This window comes from Ctenopharyngodon idella, chromosome 17 (genome assembly GCF_019924925.1).
Source record: "Ctenopharyngodon idella isolate HZGC_01 chromosome 17, HZGC01, whole genome shotgun sequence".
Classification (NCBI taxonomy): domain Eukaryota; kingdom Metazoa; phylum Chordata; class Actinopteri; order Cypriniformes; family Xenocyprididae; genus Ctenopharyngodon; species Ctenopharyngodon idella.
In genome coordinates, this window is record NC_067236.1 from 35,078,576 (window position 1) to 35,100,330 (window position 21,755).

A 21,755-nucleotide genomic window follows, 5' to 3' on the forward strand; every position below is an offset into this window, starting at 1 on the left:
GGAAATTGTTGAATAAAGTTGTTATTTTGGTTTTTTGCTGCACAAAGTATTCTCGTCGCTTCATAACATTAAGGTTGAACCACTGTAGTCACATGATCTGTTTTAAATATGTCTTTATACCTTTCTGGGCATTGAAAGTGTAAATTAACTTGCTGTCAATGGAGGCCTCACTGAGCCATCTGATTTCATCAAAAATATCTTAATTTGAGTTCTGAAGATGAACGAAGGTCTTACGGGTGTAGAACGACATGAGGGTGAGTAATTAATGACATCATTATTTTTATTTTTGGGTGAACTAACCCTTTAAGGCAGTGGTCTCAAACTGCCGGCCCGCGGGCCATTTAAGGCCCCCACTCCCCCTCCACCCGGCCCGCAACTGATCTCAAAAATAAAACATAATCCGGCCCGCTAAATTATTATTATTATTAATATTATTATTATTATTATTATTCTCTAGTTGTCTCATACCATATTCCATATTCAAAAGAATGACATGATTCTATTAAAAAGAAGCGTGCGGGCAGTGCGAATGCGAACTGAAAAGTAAAGTGGATGAGGAACACAGACAGTTTCAAGAAAGATGGACATTGCAGTAATTTTTTGTGGAGTTTAATGGAAACGCTACCTGTCTGATATGCAAAGAAAAAGTCGCCGTTCTAAGGGGCCGTTCACATATCGCATCACATAAGCGGCCGCTCCGCTTTCTCCTTCTTTCCAAAGCGCTTTCGCTCATGTGGTGTCTGTCGTTGCTATGCAACCATGAGCTGCGCTCTCTACGACAAAGAATATACACTAACAAGAAGCGACACTCAGTAGAACGTTCCATTGAAACACCGGCGCCCAGCAGCGGCCCTGCGTTTCCGCCATTTTGGGGTGAAAGCGAGTCGGCAGTCCACTAGTTTCTATGGCAAGATCAGATGCTTTGTTAAAAAAAAAGTACATTAAAGCTGAAATCCAACCAGAATGATGACAACACAGAATAAAATACTAGTGATCATCAAATCCTTTTTACAGTTTATTTTACACACTTTGTGTTTAAGTCTTCCACTTTTTTCACAAAACCTTTGGGTTAAAATTCTTTAAAAGGCTTATAAACACTGAATTATTACCAACATATGAAATTAAATTAAGGACATGCATCAGAAAAATTGGGAATGTTGGACAATAAATAAATGTAACAGCTTGATTTTGCAGTGTTGTCTAATGTCCGTTAAAGCAAAAGTGTCCAAAAGTGGGAATTATGCGATAAGGGACACAGCAATGCATCATTATGTTTGTAGCGTGATCCATTAAAACGTACTATATATATATATATATATATATATATATATATATATATTTCAATTCAGACCTAGATATTGTTACTATTACTCCACTAGGTCTGAAATATATTGTTCGCTGCAAACATGATGATCTTAAATTTATTAATTATTAATTTACTATTAATAAATGTGTAAAGTTGCATAAAATGGAAATACTCAATAAAGTAGGCTAACTATGTTACCTCAGATGGTTGAATAGTTGGATTCCAGAACCGGTAAAATAAAACGTATATAAGACATACAACATTTACTGTAGGAGCCATACAGTTTACTGGTGACTTAATTTAAAAAACTGTTCTATTGCGCTTCTCATTCGCCGATTTTGGGTGCGTAAGATGTGAAGGATTCTATGGTCCAGTTAGTATTTTCAGCCCATAATGGCGGCCGCGCTACCGGAGCGCCATCTAGTGGCTGTTACCCAAAAAATATCAAAGTGTCACCTCTTGGGTTCTATACTCTTTGTCCACGATGACGAGGAAGTTTCAGCAAAAGAAAAAAATGATTTCTAGTCCTTGCATTAGCTCTACTACTAGATATATTTATGGAGATGAGAAATAAAAACCCGCCCTGTACAGCTATGATCAGCTGTTCGGCTGAGCTTTCGGTGTTGTTACGGAAAGGCCGAAGCTCATCGGTTGGTTCTTGTCACATGACCTGCGGTGCACTTGTGGCATTCTGAAAGATGTTTTCATCTCGCCGCGGCATAGGCGCGCCTGGAAAAACGAGCGCGCCGCACCGCATGCGCGTCGCGACCACGTCGCTTCTATTATGAGCGCGCTTGCTCAAATTATAGTAAAAGCTCACGCGCAAGTCGCGAGCATCGATTTGAACCACCGAAATGCGTCCGATGCTACCAATAAACATTACCGATGCTCAAACAGCATCTTGGGCAAATGTGGCTCAGCTGTGTGAGCAGAAGCGCTGCAGGTGTCTGACAAGAAATAGAATAGTGTACAAATGTATTCAGGGATTGCATTTGTTCAGTACAGTGTTGTTCAGTGCAAGATTTTGATGTTATTTAAGCTAAAATAAAGTACGGGAAAATATTTGCACTAACTGTTAAAAACTAATACTGTATGTAACAATGATAGAGACACTGCTGTTTACATTTCTTTAAGTATGGCAAAAATATTTTAGTAATGAAATTTGAAGTAAATGAGAAATAATGCAAAGGAAAGTAAATTTTCAGAAATGTTGTGCTTTCTTGTGCTTGAATGTTAAAATGGCCCTCCTATGAGGTGTCAATCACAGCAACGGCCCCCAGCCAATTTGAGTTTGAGACCCCTGCTTTAAGGACTTTACACTTGCTTGACTAAATGAAGAAAATGATTGACTTTGACTTGAGATCCAATGACTCGAGACTTGACTTGAACTGTCTGACTCGAGAATGACTTTATAACAACTTAAATAATTAAAATGATTTTTATCAAAGTCATCACAGCGAACACTTTAGTTTAGGGTCCAATTCTCACTATTAAAGTTGCTAATTAGAATGCATATTACTAGGATATTGGCTGTTTATTAGTACTTATAAAGCACATATTAATGCTTTATTCTGGGTGCGAACTACGGGGGAGCTAGGGGGAGCTCGGCTCCCCTTAATAAGACATGGGCTCCCCTAAAAACATGATTTGTGAAGTTTTGGGGGATCTCAAAAAATATTGACGTGTTATTTTGACGTGCAATTTCAGTTTTGTGTAATGTGATCATCGTGGATTATTATGTGTAAAATTGCAAAAATGTCATTTCAATAAAGATATACATGCTATTCTTGTCATGAGCATCAAGGTGTGGGGGCGCTGCGGTGCAAAATCCACTCATGTTTACTACATGTTAACTCGAACAGCAAAGGAAGCTGATCCCAGGCCTGTGTTAAGGTGAGGCATGTTATTCGCAATTATGTGTTTGGGTTGTTATAGCTCTGCGTGACTCGATGTATTAGACCTAATTTAACAGAGGAATTCTGGTATTCTTCTGTAGCCTGACGAGTAACTTTAACCGTTGTTCTTGTGAACTCAAAGACAGCCTGATGCTTTGTTTATAGACTATTTGTGGGTGGCTGTTTGTTGTTTCACCTATCAATTCGTGTTGATAATGTATAATAGGCTAAATCCTGTATAGTGATTTATCCTATATAGTGCTTGCATAAAGCTGTTATGTATTTTTGTAACTCATTGTAAGCCCTCTTTTGAGGCACGCGCAAGCGCACGAATACACGAATACTTTGGGGCTTCCCCCAAAGTCCATGGTATAGTTCAAACACTATGACCGCTTAATCTTAATATCTTAACATATCCAATACCTTACTAACTATTAATAAGCAGTAGGAATTGGATCCTAAAGTAAAGTGTGACCTCATCACAACATCAGTTGATGAACAAAATAAGCTACAGAACCAGCGAGGTCAGAGTTTGCTCAATCACGTGACGCTGCACAAGCACAGAAAAAACATACAGTGCGGTGAGTGCGCTAAATACAGAGGGAAGAAGAAAATCTCCCAACATTGTTCTGTTGAATATAAACACTTCGAAATGGACAATATTTATAAAAGGAGATTTGCAGCATAAAAACTGTTAAGGGATATCGATCGGACACGACCATCACAACCTCCAACTTCAAAAAGGAAAGCCATGTAAGCAAACCTGTTCGTTAGTTAATTTGACTAAATCTAGAGAGACAAAAATGGTCAAAACAGCATGTCTTTATACAATTTATTTTTCAATTGTAGCTTAAGGTTGTCAATAGATTAAAATGATAATTAATGATGACATGTTTTATAATTAACGTAATGTAAATTCGCTGACATTTGGCACGTTTTATTGTAAATCATTGTGCTTTAATGCCAAATATTTCGCTCTTTCTAAAGCAGGGTCAGACATTATTAGAAATGACAGCAGAATTAATAAAATGCACCCAAAATTCAAGATATGGTGCAAAATGGCTTTTTATATTTACTATATGATATTTAAGCAATATTTCCAGAATATTAGCACGGCTGCTAATGTGATATTAATTTTATACAATAGTTCAGTGAACTAAAAGTTAATATTATAGTGACATTTTAGACATAATATTGTCAATATTCTCTGTTTTTGCTCTTTTTCTCCCAACGACAATATCTCACACAAGCCACAGCAAAAGAGGCATGTGTCTCTGCAGCACCAACACACAGTGGTGTTTCCTTACTGAATGAATCCGGAGTTTTGAACAAATCGGTTCAGTGATTCAGTGATTCAGTCACTTGCTTCGTTCCAGAATGAATCGGCCGTTTTGAATGAATCAGTTGAATGAATGCTTCTATGACTCATTCATTAAGACAGTGATTTACTGCCACCTACTGGCTGTTTTAATTTCATAATTAAAAGCGTAATTAATTTTTCCCCATCTCATTTTTTTTTCTATATTCAAAATTCTATATTAAAAAAAAATTATCTCAACATTTTTAATGCTGTTGTAACTGCAGTGTAAAAAATTCCCTTTTGGTTAGAAAATGGTTAGAAAATATCCCTGAAAATCAATTTAAGAGGTCAAATATTGGCTCTTAAAGTAAAGTTAATTTCTGTCACTTCCCTGTAGGTGACATTCCATAAAATATATATAAGCAAAGTTAAACATAATGACATTTACTAATAAACCAATATAATTAATGCATCACACTTGTGAATTCACCTTCAACATTTTTCATCTCTGATGGTCTGAGGGTGAGTAGATCAACAGCAGATTTTCATTTTGGGGTGAACTATCCCTTTAATTCTCTTTGCTCCTGGATTAAACGTTGTCAAAAGTTATCAACCAATCAGAATAGACCTCCACACCTGACCGATGAAAATGATACAGGAAATCTTATTGGCTGTAAGTGAAATGCACCAGAAACTCTTTTGAAATATCAAAGGTGGCTCTTTAATTTCTTTACAATGTTAGAAATGTTTCAGAATGAGGCATTTGTATGATTTGTACATATAAATAACCTAGTCTGTGTAACTGCATCACTACATTGTACAGACATTACAGGTCAAACCCCTCTGATGTTTGATTTATTCAAATAAACATATTATATGGCTCTTAAGACACACTGTATATGAAAAAATCAGTGTTGGCATTTCGAATTCCTCAACTGAATTAAGGTAATTTGTTTCATTTGTTTTTATTTAATGTTTACTTGTCTTTTTTGTAAATTCAATTCAGTTTGAAAGTCAGTTTGAAATCAATCTTCCTTGTGCTGCATGTAAGCTATTGCAACAAAGTTACTCTATTGTGAAGACAAATACACAGAGTGAACAAATGTTTAAGTGAGATTATTGTAATGGTAATTAATCAACGTTTAAATACGTAAACAAAAGCCTAAATTCAAATCTGTTCATCAGATAAAGTGGACGTGTCTCTTCAGAAGACTTGAATTAAACCATCCATTCAAATGGATTACTGTTACAACGAGTCTTGTGCTTTTTGAAGCTTGAAAATAATGATGGCCTTGACAAAATGGATGGACAAAAATTGAGATATTAAAATATCTATATGGCAGTATACAGTATGTTGCGGTTTTCCTCATGGTATTGAAAATGATACTGAATATTGATATTTTTCAAGGTATCTTATTGAAGTTAGAAACTCATAGATCTATGATTTGATTGAATATATATTGGTACAGTAATTCATTAAATATCACCAGCTAAAAAGTAACCAGTAACTAGTACTCTGAGTAGTTTTTGAGAAGAGTACTTTGTACTTTTACTTCAGTACTTTTTGACACCAGTAATTTTAATCGTAATTGAGTATTCAGCAATGTAACAGTACTTGTATTTAAGTACAGATTTTCAGTACTGACAGAAGGAAGTTATTTCAAACTGGTCGCCATTAAGTGTAATTGTTCCTTTTGTATGCGATGGTGTGATTCTTCAATAAATAAATAAATAAATAAAATAAAGATCAATTTGACTGATAGCATTATTATTTTTTTTTTTTTTCAAGATTTCTATAGATATCAAAATATTTTGTTATCGTGAATTATTTTGGTCATGATAATCATGTAAAAATGATTCAGGTGAACCACACTCCACTTCCCTCTTTTCAGCTGCAGATACACAGTTTGAGGCAATGCTCACGCTTCTGTAAGGGTGCTCTGTTTGAACAAGCATTACAAGATCAGTTGAATTACATCAAACTATTTGTGTTTTTTTGTTTGTTTGTTTTTTTAAACCCTCTTCACTGTAACCTGTGTCTGTTGTCTGGTTTGTAGTTTGTTCGGTTTATTTAACTTGAAGGGGTGGATTCTGGAATCCACTGCCGCTTCAATATATATCTTTTAAGTTATTAACCAACATTTATCTTTCTGTTAAATTATTTGAATGACTTCTTCAACGTATGTTAAAGCATTTTTTTTCCTTTTCAAACACTAGAAAATAATTTTGAATATTGTCTGTACCTCTCACTGAGAGAAAAGAACATGTTATCAGTATGTTTTGGGAAAGTTTCCTGCTCAGAGCAGAGCTCAGATCAACTTCAACCTTGAAGAAGCTGTGAATCATGTGTATCTGTGTATGTGCGCTAAGTGTTCTGTGCAGGTCCTTTGTACTGGTGGACAACTGGCACTCTTCTTGAGACCAGCAGACGCCATGTCATGACCCCAAAAGGACATCCAGTGCCTAAATCCAGGGTCCCCTCGTCAGCATCGTGACGAATGGAGATATGCTTCTGAATATCTGTCCATGTGTGGAAGATTTTTCTTAGCCAATCAGAATCATTCAACCTGAAGTAATGACGTAGTTAGTTGACTCTGTTAGAGTATAATTGTTGTGGAAATGTGAATGTACGCAGAGCGGCCTACGAACTCCTTGTGAGACTTGAAGCTGGCTTCTGCTGATGAAACTGCAAACTATTCTTCACTAAAATGATCTTCAATTTATTATTTTTTAACTCTGACTCCGGGTGTTTATTCATCATATCTGGTCTTTTGGGTCTTTAACTATAAAATTCCCCTACAGTTAATGGTGGAGTGAATGCGAGCAATCATTCTTCGGTGACATCCTCGACTAACCAACAAACAAGGTAGGAAGCCGTTTTATTATTTTGTTAGGGCTGTCTGGTTGAAAGGGTTGAGAGAACTGGGAAGTGAGACGGTGAGTTTACGTACACACTCAGACGTGAGTGTGGTACACCAGATCATTGGATACAGGCTGGTGTCACGCCATCAGAGAGAGATGGTGGGTGATAACTCCACTCCATTAAGGTGTTGGAGGAACACTGGAAGCCAGAGGCAGAAGGTGTTGAAATAACTCCTTCCTATTGAAGGGTAGGAGGTCACTAGTAAGCCGGTTTGCTACTAGTGTCTCATGAACCAAAGTTCTCTGACTCTTCCATTCAGACAGGGGCGCCCCGAATTTAGTGATTCAGGAAGTTAGAGATTAAGCTTTTAGTTAAATATGACAAAATAGAGATAGGGATAGGGTTGTTTGGTCAAGGATGCATCAGGAACGATCCTGACGAAAATAAAGATTGTGACCCTAATTGGATTGGACCAGTATATGTAACTGTGATTTTGGAGTATACTTTGCAGTTTCATCACGCAGAAGCCAAAGCTGTGTTGTTCAAAGATCGCCGCTGCCATCTCTTTCAGGTGAGTATTAACTTTGACTAAGATATGGCTGACAAATTTTGAAACTTGATCAGTCCAGATACAGATAATGAGACAGAAGAGAGCAAACGCTGTAAGCAGATCTGCTCTGAAGCTCTCACTTAAAAGAAATTTGTTGAACTAATTAAGAAAATGGTTAGTCAGGGTTTTGGTTCTGATTGGAAAGTTAAACAACAACTTGACTGGCTACAAACAAAGAAAGAACCAGAAAAATTCACATTTTTAGCTGTTTGTGCTTATTCATGGATTTGTAAAATGGGCGGGGTACCATTAACCCCTGATGGAAAAATCCCAGAAGTAACTGAGGGATGGTTCAATCTGATTACCCAATGTGATAAAGATGACATGGAGTGTTTTAATTGTGGTCAGCAGGGCCATCTCGCCTTTAATTGTAAATGCCCACCTAAAAGGTGTAGACAGTGTGGGAAACTTGGCCATATTCGCAAATATTGTAAACAAAAGAAAGAAAAGAAAGGAACAAAAAAAGAGACTTCCACTCTGTCTGAGAATGGGCTTGTGAAACTGAGAAAGAACATGAGATAACAATAAGGTCATAAGATTGTAGTCTTAAGGAATTCCTTTTGAAGGAAATATCTATAATAATAAGTTTTATATTGAATGGACAAATACAGGTTAATGTAAAATTACAGACAATAAATCTAAAACGTGAGTTACAAAAATATATAAAGGGACGATTGGATGTTCTGAAAGTTTCACTTTATGGAAAAATATTTGAACCGTCTCAAGTATGTTTTGTAGTGTAAATAACTAAAATGATGTAGGACCTCCAAGTTCTAAATATTTAGTTTTTGATGGTCAAAGTGACATAAAGGGTTTAAATGGCAAAAATGGGATTGCCAGTGTCACAGAGACTCGACCTGATTGTAATTTCTAAATTCCCTGATATGTGGGTAAATGACAAATATAAAGCATGTCAAATCTGGCAAAGTCTTAAGCTGGGCCAGAGTTACAAGATATAGGTAAAGTTTGATGTTACAGGTTTATGAAAATGCAGTGTACCAGTCCTGAATGCCTCAAGAGTCTCCCTTTCTCTCATTCAAAGTCAGCTAAAAGCTGCTATCTGAGCTTGTGTCATAAGTGATAACAAGCTATTTATAGTGAAGCTCAGTGTCTCAGTTGAAAATCATGGACACAGAGATGTTAAAAGAAATGATTGCCATGAAGAGGGCAATTAGTTGTCAAATTTGTCAAAGGAAAACTCAATGAGTATAAAGAGGTCTTTAAAATGGTAATACAGACCTTGAATGATAGAAGTGACTATTTTGACGAATTTATTCTATGACCAGTAACTTTTTTGTCTCATCCTAGTCACCACCATGTGCAGGGCCGATGGCTCGAGTTACAGATGTAGCAGAACACTACACTGAATGGACAATTGTGAAAACTAAATTCACTGAGTATAATCTCAGCATTTTTATGTTGCTGCTACAGAGATGTCTCATGGATTTTAGTGATTAAATACTGCTGTCATTAACCTGTCTCCATGTTTTAAGACTATTAGGCAGTCCAATGGCTCTGGTGGCTCTTGAATGCAACTTCCCTAAGCTCCAGAAAACACACGATTCTGTTGAAGAAAACTGTCAAAGATTTCATAATGGGAAAGAGCGGTTACCAGTGTGCACGAGGTGATTTCTCAATGATGGGTAAAATCCTCTTTGGCCAGACAGGGGACAACCTAAGGCAGGGGGTCACCGCCGCCACTGGGCATCTACCCTGAAGGGAGGTGTTTAATGTGAGATGGGTATGAGAGTGGAGCGGATGTCTGTGAGGCCAGCAGCATCATTAAGGGGGGATGACCTGTGAAAGGTACAGCAGTCTGACCCAAAAATGTTCCTCTGTACCACTCACCAGAAACCGCATTCCTAGGATGGCTTGTTTTTCATTGTGACAAGCAACTATGTCAGGGGACAAGACCCTGAGGAAAAGAAGATTACTTATAAAGAGCTGATGGGAATGAGCTTTCAAGAGCCGACTGAGACCATGAGGTGATTGTCCGTAATTTCTGGGGAGACAATAGCAAAATTTATTAACATGATGTTGGTTGCTCTATTGGCAAGAACTGTATAGAAGTTTCAGATTCAGCAGTACTATGAATCCCTGAATCCGTGAGGCTGTGTTTATTTTGAACTAATGTGTCTATATTATAGTTTTTACTCCTGCAGGTCATTAGACATGGCATAGGATAATTCATAGACATGGTGGTGGTTAAAGATGAAGACTGCTTTTGCAGATTCAAGAGAAAGTTAAGTGAATTCAACATTTAAACAAGATAACCTCCTAGAATAAAATATTTGAGATTGTGGTAATGATTTTTATTTGAACAATATACATTTTCCTTTTAAAACTGGTTAATGATTATTCTGTATATAGTAATGAATTTAACATTACATTCTTTCTAAATTAGTCTTGTGATTCTGTTGAAAAGATTATTTGTGCAGTAAGAGAGAGAGACTGCTGGGGTGGAGGCAAGGATGGTACTCTGTCTGTCTGTTATCAGCCTGCTAAAGCTTAAACAAAGCAATGAGATTAGAACGAAAACAACCCAGCTGACGTTTCTAAAAACAAATTATAGTGAAGAGACATGCTTTGAGACTGAATAAGAGTAAAACCTACAGGAAAAGTTTAAATATGTTTTTAGAATTAAAACAAAAAGTAAACCTTGACAATGAGCGGTTCATATTCGTGTGAGTGTGTGTGATGGTGGCTGAACTTTATGTTTTGTATGTGTTAGTTTGGGGAAATATTCTGTCCTCAGTGTGTATCTGTCATTAACCTCTGGAATGAGTGTTTTATCATTACAGATGGGTTAAGTGAAACGACAAATTTTGACAATTCGATATTTCGGACTGAATCTTATGAAAAGACGATACAGAACATGGGACGAGCTTTAAGTGGATTGGATATCCAGCTCTGTCTGCTAATGGTAATTATGACTTTTGTCATTTATGATGTTGATTTGAATTACTCTCTGGATTTGTATGTTTAAGAACATTTATATAAATTGGGATTGTGGAATTGAAGATTGCCGTCCATGGGTTAAAAACCCTTGTCTAAATTCAACTGAGGGTCTAAATTTATACACTGTCTTCTTTGTTTGATCAGAATAATAAACGTAAACGTTATAAGATTTGACGGCAGAGACAAAGTGACACATTGGCTAAGTCACTAGTAAATTATCCAGAGAAACCCCTCAAATTTATGGAAGGCCGGTGGGCAAACAAAGGAGGAGTGAATATAACTGATAAAAGTTTTATTTTTCATCCATTAAATGGATGCATGACATTAGATGTCTAGAGAAATACAATTTATGTAATAAGGGTTGAAGGAGAAAGCAGCTATAAGGCTGTCTGTGTAACCTAGGGGTTGAGATTTGAGTAAAATAATACTTTGGTTTCTGCAAAACAGTAGAGATAATAATAGGACTGAGACAATGATAATATATTTTTGGATCTACAGACTAACAATTTGATAGAGAAATACCGTGACAAAATTATAACAAAAAGTAAAGCAGTTGAAATTAATGTGATGAAAAAAAAGATGTAAAACTGTTTCAAAAAACAGCTTTAAAGATAATGTCTTATAGCACAAATTTGTATAATTTATAAGTGATATGGAAGATTATATTTAAAAAAAATCTGTCCGTTTGTGTTTATGTTTATGATTTTGGTGCAGTGGCAAATCTAATGAGATGATAAGTATCACTGCCAAAGAAGAGGGTTAAGATTTTGGTCATTTAGCCTAAGCAGTTATAATTGACAAGACATTTGAGTTTAAAACTGACTTTAAAGGAAGTCTTAATTATTTGATTTTGAATGCTGTACTGTTGACATGGTCTGAGTACTGTCAAATGTTGGGAAAATTGAGTTTCAGATTAAAAATAATTAGGTATTGAGTATGATTAACAGTGATGTCATGATAAAGATATATGGCAGTCAAAACAAACAAGTTGTTGATATAATTGAATTTATATGTTTTGATGGTTATGTCATTTTGATGAAATGTTTTAAGATTAAAAAGTTTAGGTTTATGTATTTATTTATTTATTATTTTTTTTATGGGCTATAATGGATCTGTTGTGAAAAGAAATCTTAACAAAAGGGTTATTACGTAAAAGTAACAATTCTCTGTTTTATTGAAAATGATAATTGAAATGGTCATGTAAATTTGTTTTCTTTTCTTTTTATTTTTAAAGGTGTTTTTAAAAAAAAGATTTAAAAGATGTTCTGCAGTTAAGGTGGTACATGATATGTCTATAGACTGTAAACTGAAGGATGATTTAAGAGACTTAAAGTACTTGGATGGATTATGATGGGTCTTATTTATTTTTAACGTTTATTTTGAGTTAGACCACAAGTTTGTTTTTAATCTTTAAAAATTATCTATAAGGGGTATAGTGAAAGGAGTGGATTTACGATCCATCTTCTTGTATTATATAATAAATTGGAAATTATAGTTTTCTAAAAACCAGTGTATATATCCTGGTGTTTATGATTACAGGAAATGTCTGTATTTAGTATCTGAGGAGTGACTGAGGGTCTGGCCCATGCCAGGAATGCAGTAACAGTGCTTACTCATTTAGCCCGGCTTCCAGAGAATAAATATGTATTTGTTTTGTAGTCAAGGAATTTGATGATAAACCAAATAGCCAGGATTGATGTAAAGACAAATATGTGTAAGGACTGAAGGTCAATCATGCACTACGTGCTCTGTAGAATATTCTGTTCTAGTTAAGTCCTTCAACAGAAAACCTATTGTCTATTTTATACCATTTTAACCTGCCAGGGGAGCATGGGTCAACAATGTAAAATATTGAAGCGGCCTAAATTGTTAGACCAGATGTGGTGTTTAGGACTCCACATTGGCCTTTAAGGGGGACTGAAGGGGTGGATTCTGGAATCCACTGCCGCTTTAATATATATCTTTTAAGTTATTAACCAAGATTTATCTTTCTGTTAAATTATTTGAATGACTTCTTCAACGTATGTTAAAGCATTTCTTTTCCTTTTCAAACACTAGAAAATATTTTTGAATATTGTCTGTACCTCTCACTGAGAGAAAAGAACATGTTATCAGTATGTTTTGGGAAAGTTTCCTGCTCAGAGCAGAGCTCAGATCAACTTCAACCTTGAAGAAGCTGTGAATCATGTGTATCTGTGTATGTGCGCTAAGTGTTCTGTGCAGGTCCTTTGTACTGGTGGACAACTGGCACTCTTCTTGAGACCAGCAGACGCCATGTCATGACCCCAAAAGGACATCCAGTGCCTAAATCCAGGGTCCCCTCGTCAGCATCGTGACGAATGGAGATATGCTTCTGACTATCTGTCCATGTGTGGAAGATTACCAAATTTGTCTATTTTTCTTAGCCAATCAGAATCATTCAACCTGAAGTAATGACGTAGTTAGTTGACTCTGTTAGAGTATAATTGTTGTGGAAATGTGAATGTACGCAGAGCGGCCTACGAACTCCTTGTGAGACTTGAAGCTGGCTTCTGCTGATGAAACTGCAAACTATTCTTCAGTAAAATTATCTTCAATTTATTATTTTTTTAACTCTGACTCCGGGTCTTTATTCATCATATCTGGTCTTTTGGGTCTTTAACTGTAAAATTCCCCTACAAACTGTTAGTTTTACTTTCTTTTGCAGGATAATAATATATTTAGATCTAAATTTTCTTTTTTTCAGGTAGACTCCTCACCCCTTCCTTCTACTGCCGGCAGGATCTGACGGTTCAAGCAGGAATCTGTCACTGAACCGCCGGATGGGGTTTATGCCAAAGGATTTTTTGTATGCACTATCTACATATTACAGTTTTTTACAGACGCTAGGACACATTTCTCAATACTTAGGTCAGTTTTGCAAAACTCTTCACACAGTGAGCACAACAGAAGTCTATGTGGGCTAAACTGAGGATCAATTATCATTGCTTTGGCACAAAATGCATTCAATGACTACATCTCTCAATTTTCATGAATTCTTTTCTCACTCAGACACAACAACTGCCAAAACTCTTTGTACGTACAGGCCAATTTGCACATGCTTACATACTGTTTTCAAAACTGTTAAACTTAAGTTCAAAACAGTAACATAATACAAAACTGAATAAGACAGAAATTTGCTACATTTCTACAGTAATATAGTTATGAAATATATTCTGAATCTAAAAAATCAAATACTATCAAAACAATTAGATGAAACTGAACACCTACACAAGCATTAGTCTTTCAATTTCATTACCATCAATTCAAAAGGGGAAACTTAGGAATAATTTTGTTCTGTAATGTAAACATGGACCATGTAACATAAACTGCAGTGAATTATAAGCAGTAGAGAGTGTCATTCTTGTTTTGTAAAGAAATTTTAAAAAAGAAAACATTGTATAATGCTAACTGATGTTAGTGTTTTTAGGTCGATGTTTTATGAGTGACAAAGTGTGTTTGCTCAGTGAAAACCTTTGCTAGTGTTCTGGAAGAATGAGTTGATTTGAGACACGTATGAAGTGTTTTGGTAGATTTGGTGCATTTTGAATGTGAAGTTAACCTCTGTGCCAAGATGAAAGTTGGTTAGGAGAACTGTGTGAAGAGTTTTGAAAAAGTGACCTAAGTATTGAGAAATGTGTCCTAGCGATTGTAAAAAACTGTAATCCTTATTCACTTCCAGTCTTTATGGTAGAGATGATCTTACCACAGTTCCTCCAGTTTACAGTGAGGATTCTCCAGTCCAGCAGAAATCATCTTCACTCCCGAGTCTCCTAGTTTATTCCCAGACAGATCCAGTTGTCTCAGGTGTGAGGGGTTTGATCTCAGAGCTGAAGCCAGAGCAGCACAACCTTCATCTGTGACACCACAATCCATCAACCTGTAGAGAACAATGACACACTCTTCACTCTCTCAGATCAGATCAACAGAGACTTCATTATTAAAAAGAAACCAAAACAAAAGCACAAATCCCCATGTTTGATATGAGTTTTACTACGTTTGTGTGTGTGTGTGTGTGTGTGTGTGTGTGTGGGTGTGTGTGTGTGTGTGTGTGTGTGTGTGTGTGTGTGTGTGTGTGTGTGTGTGTGTGTGTTTGAGTGAGAGGGAAAGCTAATATAAAAACTGAATATAAGAAATTATGTTAACAAATTATCACATTAAATAATATGGAAAGATGATCACAGAAAAAAGATGGATGTGATGGTCATTAAGGATGAATTCATGTTCTTCATGTTCTTCTATTCATGTTTTTTTTTTTTCAATTTCTAACACACTTTTCTCCAATCTGTATCACATTTTCAAAACTCTAAACACAATTAGCACAACATCCGTCTGTTGTGACCTTACCATAATTCATGTCGTTTTCACACAAAATGCAGTCAATTAACACGTTTCTAAAAGGCTTAAATTTCTTTCTGATCTTATTTACAAATGCTTAAACACAGCATGACAGAAATGAAGACCCAATGTTACAATCTTTAAATATAGTATAAAACCTACTTCTGTACCAACAGCAGCTCAAAAGTATTGAAAAAATCTAGAAAACAAATACTGAAACAATTGATAAGCATTTATAATTAGCAGATATTGAGAAATATTGAGAAATAGCAGATTCCAATCTCAGTTGGAGGAATAGTCAGATGTTGAAGCTCTTTCATTACATGGACATACAGTAAAATAGACACAGACTCATTGTTCAGTGTGGATGAAGAACAACACAGAGGAGCAGAGAGAGAAAAAAATGTCTGGGTGAGGGAGAGGAATAGATGAAGAAGGAGAGGAATAGATGAAGGAGAAGAAGAGTTGGATCAGGACAAGGGAGAAGAAGAGTTAGGGGAGAGGAGTAAGATTGTGTGCTGGATTGTGCATCTCTATAGTTTTCCTCTTTTACACATGATGAACCTATGAAAGCTTATTTCTGCCATGAATAGAAAATAAAAAGGCAATTGTGACTTTTTATCTCACAATTCTTACTTTTTTTCTCTCAATTCATATAGTTTTTATATCACAATTCCTAGAATTTTTTTTTTAATTGTGTCACAATTACTTTTTATACTTATTTATTCTGTGGCGGGAAAAAAACTTCCACAGTAACCAAAGATCATGTATGTTGGATTTGTTGTTGATCAATGGCAGCAATTTCATTTAAATTCATGTAAAGCTTTTACTACACCGATTCCTCTACCACTGTTCCATATACGCTGAATATGTGGTCTGTGTAGGGCACTAACTAAGGGGCACCATCCCACCCTCTATGGGCACCATCAACACCCCACCCACCCCCAGAAAGAGATTTCAACCGAGAGGGCAACTGAAGTTCAGCATAGGGGACTCATTTGACCAGTGGCTGCCCTGAGCAATTCTGTTACTTTCTTCTTCTTTATTTCTACTGTACATTCTATAAAGTAAAGACTCATTCACTTTTAGATAGTCTGTTGGGATGTTAAGCATCAGATAAGCATCATTTCATCAGTTCTGTAGCTGGCAGGTCGTACGGCTCGATGCTGTTAATGTCAAGCATTTTCTCTAAATGACGCTGCTCGGCGCTGTTATTTAATCTCTCCTGATAGAGCCCCTTTCCTTTCACCTTCTCCTTCTCCATTTCTTCCCATAAAACTGCGCTGTAATTTATTTATTAAATTATTCTGCTCTCTCTCTCTCTGTTGGTCTTTATCTCGGGCTGCAGTCGAGGTTACCATAGCAACAGATACCGTATCCTGCTAATATGGCGGCGCCTTCCCAAAATGCAACGCGGAGTGAAAACATCATGACGTAACTCCTCATTCTCTATATTTTAACACTTTCGCATTATTCTGTAAACACTATTTCTGTAAAATGGCAGTTATTATTAATAATTAGGTCAGAATTTTTTTTTATAATTATTAAATACATTTTTACATTGATTAGCTCTATAAAATCTACTATGTTTTTATTTTAGATGTATTGAGGCTCATTTGCTTTGTGTGGATATATTCATACATGCATTAACGTTACATTCATTAAAATCGTTCGGTTTACCATGGCGAGGGTAACGGTTGCTTCACGGCCAATTTCAAAGTTCAGTGCAACTGCCGCTAGAGGGTTACTGTAAAATTGTGTGATTATTAGAGGAGAACCGGGACGAAAGTAACGCGGGACGAAAGTAACAAAGCAATTTTCTCAGAGCTCTGACTACATTTGCGTTCCAAGTTAAGACACGTTCAGCACGCAACCCTTGACGGAGCTGCCAAACATCATGTGATTTCATCATTGTTTCCCGCGGTTAGGACCGGAAAGCAGTTTTCGAATACGGTAAATAAACTGCTGAAGCGGTACATTTTTTTCTAATTACAAGTTGTGTTTCTCATTTCATGTGTCACAATAATGATCAATCTACAGGTTATTTAGTGCTGTAACATCCTGAAGTTTGCCTTCTCAGAACTTTTCAGTATGAAAGTAAATCGGGTTTAAATGTCAGGAGTTCCTGTTGGGATGAAAGTAACACTTGTTTCTTTTGTCCCTCTGCTAATGTGGTGGCTTTCTCTGCGGTGCAGCATTTATTAAAACATGTTTATGTCATATTATACTAGCAGCATATGCCAAGAGTGAGGGTCAGAAAGACAGACAGAGGTCTGATTCAGCCAGATGTTCATGAGAGGGCGTTTCTGGACATATCTGTTGCTGATTTCTGTATGTCACCATTTATTCACTCAATCTGTTTACATTTACCATAGTCACATTTAGTTTTTAGCCATACCTTAGCTTTTCCACATCCACCTATGAATTTGCAGTGTTTCCATTCAGATGTTTTTATGAATTTATATTTTGAATTTATGTATAAAAACAGCTGGATTGGAAACATGACTGTTACACTATGTTGAGAATTTATATTATGCTAATTTAATTTAGTTTTCATATTGTTCATACTGTTGAAAAATGTTTTATAAAATAAATTGACATTGACAAAAAAAAATATTCTAAACAATTCAAGTTTGTTCTGTCGGGTTACTTTTGAAACATTTGATGAAACTGAAATTCTCAATTTTAAATGAAAATGTAATTTAATATTTTTTTGCAAAGATAAAGGACAAAATATGTTTGCAGTTACATATTAACAAGGTCATAGTCAGGTATATTTAATAAAAACAAGACTAACACAAAAAATCTAGCTTGTGTTGTTGTTACTTTTGACCCACCTGTGTGTTACTTTCGTCCCAACTGACGGGGTTGAAAGTAACAATGTGCAATTTATGTTCAAAGTGAAATTATACTGAAGCCGTTCTACATTTGTACAAAATACCACCTGGTATTGATAGACCACACCTGTGAGTTACTGACCACAGCAAAAATATATCGCTGTCTAAAACATTATCTTTCAAAATTACATTTTTGTGAAAAATGGTAGGCTACTTTCGTCCCTGCTCTCCCCATACTTCAAAACTAAAGTCTTAATAATTATTGTACTAGTAGTAGTATTACATTGTCATTAAGAAATATTTAATACCGTACAATAGTAATACAATAGTAGACTACATAGTACATAGTAATAGTAATATGGCTCTGTTTCTGTTACAAGTTAAACCGAACTTTTATTTTGACGGGTTGCTGTGATCTTGAAGTTTATGTGTGTATATGATATGACAATAGTTTTTTCTCAAATTAAACGGTAAAATGCTCATGAAGTGACTCTCAGAGCAGCTCTAGAGATGAAGTTTATGTGTTCATGTCTATGTCGTTCCGAATGGCTCTTTAATATAACTTTGCTACATGCACTCATCTCAGTGAACGTCTCACTCAAAGTCTTAGTTTTTATTCTGCTGTTTATTCCATTCAATTTAAGGCGCAGACGTGACGTAGACGTCACACAGACTGCATCAGGCTGAAACTAGCAACAAACTCCTGCGTTGCGCCGGGTGTATGATAGAGCCCCAAGAGTGAGACTAGAAGTACAGCCATATCATGTGACATTCCAGGAAATCTCTTAACATAAACAATGATCAGAGATCCAGAGATCACTATAACATGCAGAGAGAAACGGTTTGGAGACAATAAACACATGATTGCAATAATATATGGTTTATCTAGAGCTGTTCAACGATTAATCACATCCAAAATAAAAGTTTATGTAATATATGTGTGTGTACTGTGTATATTTATTTTGTTTATAAACACATACATGTATATATTGAAGAAATATTTACATGTATATATTTATATAATTTAAATTATATATAAATATTTATTAAGTTGGCTTGAAAAAGCCCACTCACTGATCTTCTATTTAAGATTATTATTCTTCTTCTAAAATTTCTAAATGCTACTCCTCCTAGACTGTTCAAGCTGACTCAAGTTGCCTTATCTTTTCAGACTGATCAGACTTACGGTTTTCCTAAAAATGCTGATTAAATCTTGGAAAAATCCCATTGACTTTCATTGAACTGCCTTGGCTGATCTGAACATTCCGTCCAACTGTCAAAATTCAAATTCAAACACACAGACTCAATTAAACTGCCATTCCTGTTTCTAAGCCATTTAAACTCATTCAAACTCATTTAATCTATCTATCTATCTATCTATCTATCTATCTAAATAGATCTATCTATCCATCTGTCAAGCTAAATCTATCTATATATCTATCTATCTATCTATCTATCTGACACCCTAGCAACCACCCAGGATACCTTAGCAACCACCATGAGTACCCTAGCAACCGCAGAGCAACACCCTAGCAACCACCCAGGATACCTTAGCAACCGCATAGCAACACCCTAGCAACCACCCCGAGTACCCTAGCAATCACATAGCAAATTAAAATCTATCTATCTATCTATCTATCTAGCTTTTAAAACTACAATTCTAAAACTTTAACTATTTCAAACTGAAAAGCTTCAAACTACAAACTTTTAAAACTTCTTCAAACTTTCTGGACCGGCTTTTTCAAGACAACTTAAAGTTTGTCTACAAACTTTTTGATCTAGTTGATTTTTATATTTTTATATTGTCCCTAAATATATACATGTATATGTATAAATACAAAACAAATATACACAGTACACACACATATATTACATAAACTTTATTTTAATCATGACTAACTGGCTAACAGGTTAAAAAAAATCATTTTTGAGTGAACTAACCCTTTAAATTCATGAAAGGTAATTTGAATGAATGAATGTAATAATATTTTTCCCTGAATTCTATTCCATTTTAATGTTACTTTATGAATTATTGAAATTGCAAAATTCACAGTGACACAGTTTCATGTGAGAGTCGCGTATGATCTTACCTCAGATCCTCCAGTTTACAGTGAGGATTCTCCAGTACAGCAGAAATCATCAGCCGGTGATGAGGCCCAAACCAGCACGTCCAGTGTAAGCAGACTTTGACTTTTTAATTTTATGTATCTGTTATATTGAAGAGAACTTTTTGAAGGATATTGGTTTCCTTATGCTCTTTTTGAGCACCTGAGCCTAACTGAGATGTTTGTAGATGTTTAAAAGGCTGTTGTGTTTACCTTGATTTATTGCAATTTTGAGGTGTTCGGTTTTATTTTGATTTTAGAAAAGTGACGTGCAGTGACGCGTTGCTAAGATGGCAGCGGCCTCATTTTCACTTCAAAAATGCTCTTCAGAAATCTACAGGTGACGTCACATCCATATTGTTTTACAGTCTATGATGTAAATCTGTGGTGAAAAATGGAACTGCAGCGCGCTGTCATAGAGCGCCATTGGGGCAGATTTCAGACTGCCGCTTATTTTCACGTTACCTTACATAAACCTCACTCCAGACCAAGACGATTTCAGTCCGCTTCAGATATGTGTCTGCTTCAGGTCAATAACTAGTTGGCATATCTGTTCTTCCTATGTGGAGTAGCGTATCAGATTAATGAAAGTATAAATCTTTTAATTTAAACGTGCTCATGTGAATAGCCTTTATACAGTAGTTCTGTTGTGTTTGTTTTATGTTTGTTCTGAGAAAAGACGTGACTTTGTTTTCCTCACTGGAACTTTAAAGTGTGAATCATTGAATCATTCATTCAAACGATTCGTTCATTCACCGCCGTGTGTTGCTCAGACACGCAAATCAGTCCTGACTCCTGCAGCTTTGTTTGGAAATATTTTTGTTGGCGAAATAGAGCGAAAATAGGCAATATTGTATCTAAAATGTAAGTCACTAAATATTAACTTCTTGTTTTTTGAACTGTTGTATGAAATCAATATCACATTTGTAATCATGTTGATATTTGGAGAAAAACTGCACTCTTCATGTGATATTGATTAAATGATATAAATATTTAAGACATATACAGATGTACTTTTACCTCCTTATCTTCAATATTGGGTGCATTACACACAATATTATCTCACACCCCTATAACGGACTCAATATCAGTAGCGACTCCTGGCTGAAAGTTTAGGTAGGGCAGATTGGGCTCAGCGCTAGTTTATGATAAGCTTTGTTTCTGAAAGAATCAGCCGTTTGAATGAATCGGCTGAAACTAATGACTCACTCATTGACAGTGACTTGCTGCCAACTGATGTCACATTTAAAGCATCTTTTCATTTTTATAAATTTCAAAATATCAATATTCAGCGTTTTATGTTTAAAACATTATGCATTTGTAACTGCAGTTTAAATGCATTTATCAGCTCTGAACTGCATCAAACAGTGTGTATAAATGCATATAAAAGCACTTTAGATGCAGTTTCTGTGTTTCCACTGCATTGCAAAGATTAATTTTGCTGATATAAATTTCATTTGATTGGTAACAGCCCTAGTGTATCTTATTGTTCTAATTGAATTTGATTAAATGACACAAAAGATTT

The 21,755-nt window shown here is 35.7% G+C and overlaps 1 protein-coding gene and 1 pseudogene across 11 annotated transcripts in view; one reads left to right on the forward strand and one right to left on the reverse strand.

The window, feature by feature from the left end:
* Window positions 1-21,755, reverse strand: part of LOC127499176 (protein NLRC5-like) — a 784,214-nt gene that overhangs the window by 277,410 nt on the left and 485,049 nt on the right. For all 11 annotated transcript variants that reach the window (XM_051869371.1, XM_051869366.1, XM_051869364.1 and 8 more), the window contains one exon: window positions 14,657-14,830. In XM_051869371.1, the coding sequence (XP_051725331.1) occupies window positions 14,657-14,830 (174 nt within the window). The remainder of the gene's footprint in view (window positions 1-14,656; window positions 14,831-21,755) is intronic.
* LOC127499183 (tetratricopeptide repeat protein 8-like) overlaps window positions 1-21,755 on the forward strand; it is a 370,710-nt pseudogene that overhangs the window by 129,065 nt on the left and 219,890 nt on the right.